Source organism: Akebia trifoliata, chromosome 13 (assembly GCF_017979445.1).
Source record: "Akebia trifoliata isolate Shusen 1 chromosome 13, ASM1797944v1, whole genome shotgun sequence".
Taxonomy (NCBI): domain Eukaryota; kingdom Viridiplantae; phylum Streptophyta; class Magnoliopsida; order Ranunculales; family Lardizabalaceae; genus Akebia; species Akebia trifoliata.
The window spans coordinates 27,024,325-27,035,387 of NC_141387.1; the positions used below are offsets into that span (position 1 = coordinate 27,024,325).

Consider the following 11,063-nt stretch of genomic DNA (forward strand, 5'->3'; position numbering starts at 1 on the left):
GGATATTAATATCCGCCGCTATATGTATTATATTCTATTGGTTAAAAATTAACCTATTGCAGCGGATCTTAATATCCGCTGGTATATCTATTATATTCTATTTGTGAAAAAATTGACCTATTGCAGTGGATATTCATATCCGTAGCTAAAGGTATTACCTACAATAGCAAAACAAGTTATCCGCTGCTACATTTAGCGATGGAGGCAACACCTACGGATCTCTTTTCCGCTGCTCACCGCCGCAAATAGTTTTTACCGACGGAAATCTATCTTGTAGCAGCAGAAAAATCCACCACTATACATCGAAAATGTTGTAGTGACATTTCTTTGTGATCACTTACATAGATAAAGAGAGATTGGATGATATTAAAATAGAGATCGGATGTGTCCCATATTGACACCCCAATCAAATCAACCAACACTAATTTCTTCAAACAAGCATGCAGAAAACCCTTCTAAATGTTAATAGTTTGTCTTTGGTTATAGAGTGATGAGAACAACCGTACAAAAAAAAAAAAAAATCAGTAGAAGATTATAAATGCAGGGTGAACCTTGAATGCAATGAGGACAATGATCATACACCAAGATTTTTTCAAAGGCTTCTATTAATTGAGTATGCTACAGGGATGTGTCCCATATAGACACCCCAATCAAACCAACCAGCACTAATTTCTTCAAACAAGCATGTGGAAAGCCCTTTAAATGTAATAGTTTGTCTTTAATTATAGAGTGATGAGAACAGCCATACAAAGAAAAAATAGATCAGTAGAGGATTAGAAATGCAAAGTGAACCTTGAATGCCATGAGGACAATGATCACGCATCAAGATTTTTTCAAAGGCTTCTATTAATTGAGTATGCTACATGGATGTGTCCCATATAGACACCCCAATCAAACCAACCAGCCTTAATTTCTTCAAACAAGCATATGGAAAGCCTTTTTAAATGTTAATAGTTTGTCTTTAGTTATAGAGTGACGAGAACAACCATACAAAGAAAAAATAGATCAGTAGAGGATTAGAAATGCAGGGTGAACCTTGAATGCCATGAGGACAATGATCATGCATGAAGATTTTTTCAAAGGCTTCTATTTTGATAATAGAAAATATTCACGATACAAGTTGAATGAATCTTATTTCCATAGTTCACGATCAACGAACAATCCCATGATTGACAATTATAAACAGTGAGAATTTGAGATGATGACTATTCTCTAATCTAACAAACAATCCCACTATTGCGAGTTGGTTAGCTGATTTTAAAATATTCTAGCTAATAATAACTTATCAGAAATATGATGATCACTATTATTTAACAAGGGTCTTGAGACTACTAATGTTTTGGCCATCAAAAAGGTTGAGAAAGAACGCTTTGCCCACAACAGTGCAACATATACACTATGAAGATGAGAATACTCGATACATATATGGTATGCATGCGAGGTTACCCCATGTTTATCTTCTTTTAAATTTTAATATAAATTTTGTTAAGTAGGAGAGTGAACATAATGTTAAGTAGAAGTATTTGACTGATGAGGACAGGTAGGGGTAGAGTACTCAAATTGCGTAATGGGGCTGAGTACTCAAATTGTCCAGTAATCCCACATTTAACTGATACAAGCATATTTAACTTTTCGATGAAAAAGAAATTGTCTTTGTGGAATTCCTTTTGGGCTTCTTCCAATTTTTGTTTTCTTGCACTGTTCTTGAATTCATTTGATTATAGTTGTGTTTCCCAAGCATTATAAATCTTATTGTATTTGTTGGATTTTGAGTTTTATTGATAATTCTTGATATTAGATGTATTTGCTTTTAGTTCTGTTTCTCAAGGATTACTAAGATTTTGGTGCTAATACAAAGGCATCTTGTTTCTAAAGTTTTACACCTCGTGTGCTTTCTGTGTATGGTTCACTGTTGTCACTACATATAATTCTACAGAGAACTCTTAAGCGGACAAAAATCTAATTAGAAATGTAGGCATGTGGAATTTTTTTTTTCTATGTTTGTATTATATCATTCTTCTTAAGCCTAAAACAAGTTTATTTTTCATATTTCAAAGACCTGCTAATTTACAATAGCATTTTCCATGTAGAGCTGACAGAACCTGAAACAGACTATGCAGTTAATGTTTTCCACATCTTGTGACATGATTAGTGCATTTTTCTATTGCAGGTGGTGCAGTATTAGGGCTCTTCCTGATGCTAACCGATTAATCAAGCATTTGAATGGTCATAGTGTACCAATTGCATTAGCTTCAAACTCTCCAAGGGAAAACATAGAAACCAAAATATCTTACCACCAGGGTATAATTTTTTTAAAACCCCCCAAAACTTCTAGCATCCTCATTATAACATAAGCTTCTCACCTTGGATGGGAGATGCACCAAGGACTTTATGTTTGTTTCTTCTTTTTTCTCCCCAGTGTTTGAGCTTATTTGTTTGTTGTTTCGATTTTTAGGCCGGAAAGAATCCTCTTCGGTTATCATTTGTGGCGACGAAGTGAAAATGGGTAAGCCATCTCCTGAAATGTGAGATGCAGCAGCATAGTTTTTCCCCCTTAGTAGTACAAATAATTTTGATTTTTTTTCCTATTTTTGGTGACTTGGGGTGTTTAGGAGTAGCCCCCAAGGAAGCGTGGGGTAACCCGAGACCCCACATATCAATTTTAGTCCATGGGTGGTATTGAACCCAAGACCTTGTGCAAGGATCTCAAGGTCTTAGACCAACTCCACTACCCTCATGTAGGAAATAGTTTTGATTTGCATCCTCTTTAAGAATTTCTTATCCACATGAATCCATTTACTGGGTCTAATTTCTTGAGTTTTTGCTTTTTAAGATTCCTTGAAGCAGCTAAAATGCTGAATGTTGACGCATCGAATTGCCTTGTCATTGAGGATTCATTGTAAGTCATTTGAACTTTAATGTGATTCATAATTGAATTCTCCTTTTATAAGAGCATCTTGATAATAGAAAATAAAAAATTAGCAGATAAATTCCTCCTGCATATAAATTGAAGGTCTCATATACCAATATCATTTATATTTAAAGTCCAAAATTCTATTTTCTAGTAATGTTTGCATGAGTGGAAGGAAATTATGAAGCTGATGTTTTAGTAATTGAGTCAGGATCACTTATTATTGTGTCATGTTCCTATAGAGTAGGAATGATGTCTATGTGGCATGTGTTAGGTTGGAGTTTAAAACACAATGGGATCCCAACCAATCCATTTTTCTAGTTGTATACAATTCTTGAAAATCTTAATAATATTTTGTGTTCATATAATATTTCTTGTTTTCTAACATTTTTGAATAAAGTTTAGCTATGTTGTTCTATTACTTTGGGTTGATATCTCGATGTACCAAACATTTTTTGTGTAGGTATGAGAACGTTATTAGAATTTCTTTGAGAACAGTGGCAATGGAGGGAAAATCCAAACCTTGAGGAAAATAATGGTATAGGATAGAACAGAGAGAGCCAGAAGAGTACAAAGGCATCATGACTATTTGCTTCTAATTGTATTTTATTTCTAAGAAATTATGTGACATAATTTCATTTGTAAATGCCCAATTGCTTTAATTACAACTTGTTTAGTAATGAAATTTCAATATATAATATGAATTTTGAGTTGTTTAGTTTAATTTGGAGCTTGTTTTATGATTTTTGTTTAGTTTTTTATTTTATTTTTATTTTTTTATTACTATTTCATTTATTGTGATTGGTGAATTAGAGGACCGTCCTATTGTTTGTTAAACCTCCATATTTGACAGTCATACTCTATGGAATTTTTTTTTTTTTTTTTTTTTTTTTTGAAGCTTATTCTCCAATAATTTGATAGTTCAAGGCCTTCAAAAAAAAAAAAAAATTTGATGGGATGGTCCGTCAAATATGGGCTTTTTTCACATAGTGATTGCTACTCCAACTAAACCTCCTCATGTCAGCTCCATCCTTCTCCATACATTTTTTTTTTTAACTTTTGAAGCAGAATTGATCTTATTATCATCTTATGATTTTGTTTTAATAGTCTGATCCACATGACAGTCTAATAGTACAATTAATAAGTTTGATGATTCAATTCCTAACTCTCCATCCACAGTGAAACTATGCAAGGGAATTTTTGAAAATTTTCATATATTTTGTGTAAAACTTGTCCATAACATAACTATGAAAGTATTCTCATATTTTCATCCTTAATTATGCATATGGTTTAAAGTTTGGAATGCATAAGTATTCATGGTGCTTTACCTTTTCTAATTGAGTTGCCTCAATTTCATAATTGAATATTCTAAAAGTTTTAAAAATATCATAGGAACAAAATAAGGAATATAATAAGTTGTTATATATATACAAGTTTTACCTTAACAAGATCATACCATTGATATTATTTTATACTTACAACTAAATTCTAAAGGAAAATTAGATTACAATCCTAATTTGAGAGAAATCAATTTTCTAGACTTCTACCTTTGTTTCTTATTCTCAATTTAAAAATGAATTCGACAAACATTGGCTAGATGTGGTTCCCTTGTTCTTGAAGAATAGGAGCTAGAATATTAATCATTCAAATGGATTATATAAATACTTTGCATCCAAATTTTATTGGTGGAAGCAAAGATGTGGAGGTTGCGATATAGCGATTGAGATCTTCAAACATATCTGCAACTATTTCATTGAAGCCAAAGGTGTAACTGTAATTATAATTGCTAAAAGGGTACAGTGTAGAACTTATAAAAAAAAATGGTTTAGTGTATTCACATTTAAATAACATTATATTTCAGAACAGGATTTTGTACCCTCAACCATTGAAAGCATTTTTTGTATGACTCAAGATGGTGTGGATGTTGAAAAGCTGACAATATCTGAGAGGGGTCAAAAATCTTGAACAATTTTTGCCAAGTCTATTGCAAATGGAGTTAAGTCTGACAAGGTATATTTGTTCATCCTATTATCGACATCTTCTCCAATTCTGAATTTTGTTTAATATTTGAGTTTTGTTCTTGATTCTTTGTTAGGTGGCTATGAAACAACTTCTCTCTTGATGATCGTGGCAGTACAATTTCTTGGTCAGTCACCAATTGCACTAGAACAGTTAAAGGTAGCTTCCTTTTTTCTTCTCTTTTATGACTTTTTAGGTTCTATCTCAGGATTGAAATTAAACATAATTTTCTTTTATTATTTTCCATAGTTAGAACATTAGAATATATATATATATATATATATATATATATATATATATATATATATATATATATATATATATATATGGGTCAGGTTCAAGGGCCATGTGAGAAAACATGTAAGAAAACTTTCGGCGGTAAATAAAATTTTAAAATATGGGTTAGAAATTTTAGATTGAGCTGATTTTTTGTGAGGATGATCTCTATGATGGGAAGATCATCCAAAAAAAAAATCAGCCCAATCTGAAACTTCTAACCCCATTAAAAGTGATTTAGAATGTGGACCGTCGATTTTTTTTCAATTTTTATCACTAATTTGTAAATCACTTTTGATGGATTGAGAGGTTTCTGATTGAGCTGATTTTTTGTGAGGATGATCTTCTCATCATAGTGACCATCCTTGCAAAAAATCAGCTCAATCCAAAACCTCTAACCCTTATTTTGAAAAACGAAAGTTTTCTTACATGTTTTCTCACATGGCCCTTGAACCTGACCCTATTATATATATATATATATATATATATATATATATATATATATATATATATATATATATATATGTATAAAGATGAGTATTTGAACTGGGAAGACTATAAGAATATGGAATTCACTCAAAATATAAGAATCTCTCCCTCCCTCTCTCTGTAATTTTGTTTTAATAAACTTTCTTGTCTTTTTCAACGATGGGTGTGATTTTTTTGTATGATATTCTAAATGTAGGTTGTTAATGAAACTCTCAGGTGTGGGAACACTGTCAAATTTGTGCATCGAAAAGCTATCGAAGATGTCAGATTTAAAGGTTTCTATATACATTAAACAAATTAGATACTTTACACATAATAATCTTGCATGCATGAGTTACTTAATTATAAGAAAAATCTGCTTTGTTTACATTTCAAATTATTTAATTCCATGTGGTCGGAAGGCCCTACCAGTATTTAGTGCAGTACATCTAGACGCATCTCTTCATGCAAGTGCACCTGTGTTCCATCCTTGGAGATGGAAAGTAATATTTATTTATTATTTTATAATTTTTTTAATATAAAAGTTAGATTGTTATTTTAAGTAAAATTGCATAAGAAAAGAATCTTTGAATGGTGTTGGTGTGGATCAATATTTTTCTTTCTATGGTGTGCGTCTGCTGAACTATAATGGCTTGCATAAAGGGGGATTAGGACCCCTACATGTGATGGTTTCAATAAGGAAATCTCATGAGTTAATAGCCACTAATATTTTGGGTCGAATGAGTAGGGTGTGATTTCAAATCTTGGTGTTCTTCACTTCATCATCTTGAACTATAATTTTCTTTTTGCAGGTGGTGGACACAGCTGCTTTAAAGATAGAGATAAAAGCTAGGATAAGGATGAAAATGAATAAGTTCTTGACCAAGTAGAACTATGTGGAGAGGGGGAAGCATGGACCTAGAAGAACTATGCAGGATGATTTCAATCATAGCAATAAGAAAATTTATTTTGCCAATCATTTTTAGAATAGTAGGTTTGTCTAATCCGTGCTAGATATCTATTGGGAACTCCCTCTGGTGGCCGACCCTTTCCTTACTCATTAGACAAGCTATGATCTAGCCCGTACACCCAATCCGATTATCAAAGATGGTAGGTTTTGTTTGTTTCAAAGGCTTGATTTGTCTATGCTTGAGACTTTTGTATTCAACAGATATAGGTAGATGGTATATCTTTAAATATCTGAATTTAACTCTTAAAGCTATTCGAAATAGAAGGAAGTGTTATTTGTGAATTAGTTGGTATTGCAATGATATGTTTTGTGTTTGATTTCTAATTAGATTTGACATGAATTGAGTTTCTTTGGTAGTCATGATTTGGTTTCTATGCATGATCTTTGTTTTATGATTTTTTTTCTTGATTTTTTTGTTATTATTTCAATTGTTGTGATTGGTGAATTAGATGACCGTCTTATTATTGTTTGGTAGACCTCCATATTTGACGATCATAGACTATATATATAAATTTTTTTTGTTGAAGCTCATCTTCTAATAATTTGACAGTTAAGGGCTGTCCAAAAAAAAAAAAAATCTTCAAGAAAATATTTGACAAGCATATTTGACGGGCTGATCCGTCAAATATGGTTTTTTTCACATAGTGATATGCCTTCTCAAGCCCATTTGGCCATAACAGACATGCCTCCAGCCCCTAATAGTACACAAATATAAGCCCATATTTGAAGTTTCATGCTGCCCTGTAGCTTTGACCCCATAAACTCTGGTGCCAAGAGATCCACCAATGCCATATAATTCAGTAGCCCAGCTGATGATGCATTCAATAGTCCCACCACGATCAGGGCCGTCGGACTACTATCGCTATATACATTCGATAGACCAATCCCAAGTGCAATCCCAAAAGGTGTTGTGGCTGAGAAGAAGAACACCATGATTGCTTTCATCTTGTGTGATAACTCAGCCTGATTAAGGAAGTTTTTTAAGATAATGTACTAGAGATTCAATGTAATCAAATAGAATTGTGGTTTGGGGTTGGCTTGTGAGAGATTATCACCTGTAATATGCACCCACCAAGACCCATTCCTTCAAAGAGTTGATGGAAGCAAAGAGCAGCGACAAGTGGTCTTATGGTGCATGGATTCTGTGAGGCTCCTAGTGAAAGCCCAATCACTACTGAGTGAACCACAATGCCTAATTCCAATACCTGCAAATGTTACAGACAAATATTGGATGCCTTAATATTAAGGGTTTTGTTAACATGTGCACTAAGGGCACACTTTAAGGTGCATTAACTATAAATAAGCATTTGAGGGTATTTCTGGTAAAAAAAATCTTTTGAGAGCATTTTTGGTAGCTGTGGCAATCTCAACACCACTCGAAAATGAAACGAAGTTAGTTTGGGTTTGGGTCATAATAGTGTCAACCCGTCGAACACGATTATTTATTAATTTTGTCATTAATGTGTAATTTTAAATATATTAATAATTATTTAAGAATTTTTTAAATTAGTAATTTTTCCTAGAATTTCCAATAACTTTTTCATTATTCATTTTTTTATTTTTTTATTATCAAATTCTATCAAATACAAAGGGTGTTTTAAGATATTTTGAAATTAACATATTATTAAACTTTAGTTTTAAAAAAAAAAAAAATATATATATATATATATATATATATAATTTTCTTAATAAGTGATTTATTTATAGTTACATTTTTTATTCTATTTTTTTCATTAAAATCTAAAGGTATGTATGTTTGATTCCTAGTATTGGCAAAATGACCCATAGTTAGATCTTACCAAATTAGGCTATTATGTCTCATGTGATAATAAAATAAACTTTGCTTAGCCAATAATAATAATAATAATAATATCGAAAAATACGTTCCTTAAAAAGTAAGGAAATTTTTTTGACCACGTCACCTTATGGCATCAAAACATGATCTGATGCCACATGATTGTAAAGAACAAAATTCTACGAATTTCGAAAAAAAGTACAAAAAAAAGTTATTTCTCATCATTGAACTTATTTTATGTTTGTATGACTTTATTTTTAATAATGATATTTTATTTTTGATGGTGAAAATAGAACTTAATTTTTTCAATAAAGATTAAAAATTATTAAGTAGGTTATATATATGGGTTCGTTCAAGTATATCTATTTATAAATGAGTTGGATTTGGGTTTGGTAAATTTTTATGATACCCTTACCTCAACCCATTGCCACTCCTAATTTTTTTTATAGAAAATTCAATTTCCAAGGTATATTTAATGAACCTGAATGTGTGCCCTTAGTGCACATATTAGCAAAACCCTGTTGATTAATTGAAAAAGCTGAACAAACTTTCTTGGACATTGGACTCAACACTGCATTGACATGGTAGTGCATAGCGAATCGTAGATTTTTCTCTTGTATCCTGAGAGAAAAAAATCTATGATTCTCTTGTCAGCGCCACGTTCAACATGTCCAACTAAGTCAGTCTAGAACGACTCAAATTAATTATATGTAAGGGCTGCTCTAGCAAAATGGGTATTAACTTTGTAAAAATTTATACATTTGGAAAAGGAAATATAATTACAAAATGGGTATATATCCACTTTTATAAATAACTTTTTAGTCATTATTAGAGATACCCTATGTTTACAAACTGATGGCACGCCCCAATTGACATAGGTATTCTCTAAGAGACTAGCATAAATGACCTAAATACCCCTTATTTAACCTCCCAGATCATTATTGAAAAAGTTTTTTTTTTTCAACCCTTTTATCAACCTTCAAGTCCCAAGACCAACATAGGACTTTATGTGACGTATAAGATGTAAGTTGATGAGCTTTAATATGATGGATTTTCAAAAAAATAAAATAAAATAAAAACAAGGGTTTTGTCTTGAGATTGAAGATAAGGGTATTTAAGTCATTTTACATTAGTCTCTTATACGAAATCTAAATCAAAGGAAGCATGCCTTCATTTTGAAAAGTGTAATGATTTTCTAATTCAATCAGATAACTCAAAAACTCACCGACATGCATATGCAAAGAATCGTAGACTTTTTGCCTCGGGATACACATATCACATTCTCATAAATATGTGCAATTGTCTATCTCACGACAAAATATCTATATATCTTTGCACGGGACACGGCTGTGACTTTTTGAGTTGTACACAACTGACGTGGTAAAGGCATGGAACCACATATCTTTTTTGTGTATCGATGAAAAAAAATCTATGATTCTATGCGCTCGACACATCAGCCGTGTACCCAACCGCGCATTCATCACGACTCCTTCCTATCTTTCAGAATAATAATGATGAATGCACGTGGATTTGATACGCGGCTTATGTGGTAGGGGTACAAAACCGCACATCTTTTCCTTGTGTATCTTGATAAAAAAAAATCTATGGTTCTATGCCATTACCACGTCAGCCAGCGCTCAATCTCAAATATCGATCGAAACCTGAAGGGTGTGTCTAAATCACCCAAAAAGGTGCTAAAAATGTTGGACAAGTAAGTTCAACGAACCTGAGCAACTACACGATATCGCAACACTTGCGAACCATCTTCTTCATCTCCATAATGACCGACCACGTGGCTCTGCCCATTAATCTTTCCCGAATCCCGATTTTCTCTAACAGGTTCAACAACTCGGTTATCGGGTCGAACAGTACTATTCCTACTGTGGTGATAACTCATGACAAATGAATCAACCATTAAAGTCCCAACAGCAGACAACATGGCAACAAATGTTGTGAAAGGAAACTTTCTCCATGGGTTATTGGGTAAACAGTCGGATCTTAGATCATCAAACGAATCGGGTAAAACATGCATGTATCCAGTTGCAAGAATGACTCCAGATGCAAAGGCTTTAACCATTACGAAGAGGTTTCCGTCGGGTCGAAGAGATGGAACCAAACGTGAGAAAAGAGGGAGACAGACACCAATCATGCTAGTGGCCAATATGGAACAGATGGCTATGATCTTGAGCCGAAGCGCCTCGTTCTTGTTGTAGCATTCGCCCATAGATTCAGGTTCACATTTGGATCCGGTTCCTGTTTCGGAATCAGCTGAGATCCGTAATGTGAAGGATAGGAGGAGAGAAATGCAGAGAAAGAGTGTTGTTGTTGGAGTGGTCATAGCTCTGGATTGAAGAATTGTTTGTTACAATCTCTCAAGGTTTTGACTGCCATTTGTTTTCAACGTGAATTGTGAATTCTCTAAACTGCCCCTAGTCTTTTTAGATAATTGATACTCGTGCTAAGTGTTAGGTTTTAGGGTGATTTTACCCTTTCAAGTTTTGGTTTGACAAATGGCATATCCCTTGACCTTGGTCTTTTCTGATGGACATTAAAGAATGATTTGAATGACCTCGTTTTCAATTTCTTGTAAAATATATATATATATATCCCTTGATTCTTTACTT

General features: G+C 32.9%; 1 protein-coding gene and 1 long non-coding RNA gene across 2 annotated transcripts; one reads left to right on the forward strand and one right to left on the reverse strand.

Annotated features, from left to right (window-relative positions):
* Positions 1-30: 30 nt before the first annotated feature.
* Positions 31-6,903, forward strand: LOC147388155 (uncharacterized). The gene is made up of 6 exons (XR_015171589.1): positions 31-2,506; positions 2,834-2,899; positions 4,824-4,921; positions 5,007-5,089; positions 5,912-5,970; positions 6,487-6,903. It is a non-coding gene; the product is annotated as an uncharacterized LOC147388155 (long non-coding RNA).
* A 318-nt stretch (positions 6,904-7,221) lies between these two features.
* On the reverse strand, positions 7,222-10,893 carry LOC147388156 (fe(2+) transport protein 2-like). The gene is made up of 3 exons (XM_086421897.1): positions 10,166-10,893; positions 7,700-7,849; positions 7,222-7,607 (listed from the first exon to the last, which is right to left on the reverse strand). The coding sequence occupies exons 1-3, from the start codon at positions 10,775-10,777 to the stop codon at positions 7,302-7,304; spliced, it is 1,068 nt and encodes a 355-aa protein (XP_086278023.1). The 5' UTR covers positions 10,778-10,893; the 3' UTR covers positions 7,222-7,301.
* Between the last annotated feature and the right edge of the window lie 170 nt (positions 10,894-11,063).

What these genes read in the sequence shown, in the direction of transcription:
- LOC147388156 (XM_086421897.1), bottom strand. Translation starts at nt 10,777, where the DNA reads ATGACCACTCCAACAACAACACTCTTTCTCTGCATTTCTCTCCTCCTA. An exon ending in GATATCGTGTAGTTGCTCAG is followed by an intron (nt 7,850 to 10,165) that starts GTTCGTTGAACT and finishes TAACATTTGCAG; the next exon opens with GTATTGGAATTAGGCATTGT. An exon ending in TTGGTGGGTGCATATTACAG is followed by an intron (nt 7,608 to 7,699) that starts GTGATAATCTCT and finishes TTCCTTAATCAG; the next exon opens with GCTGAGTTATCACACAAGAT.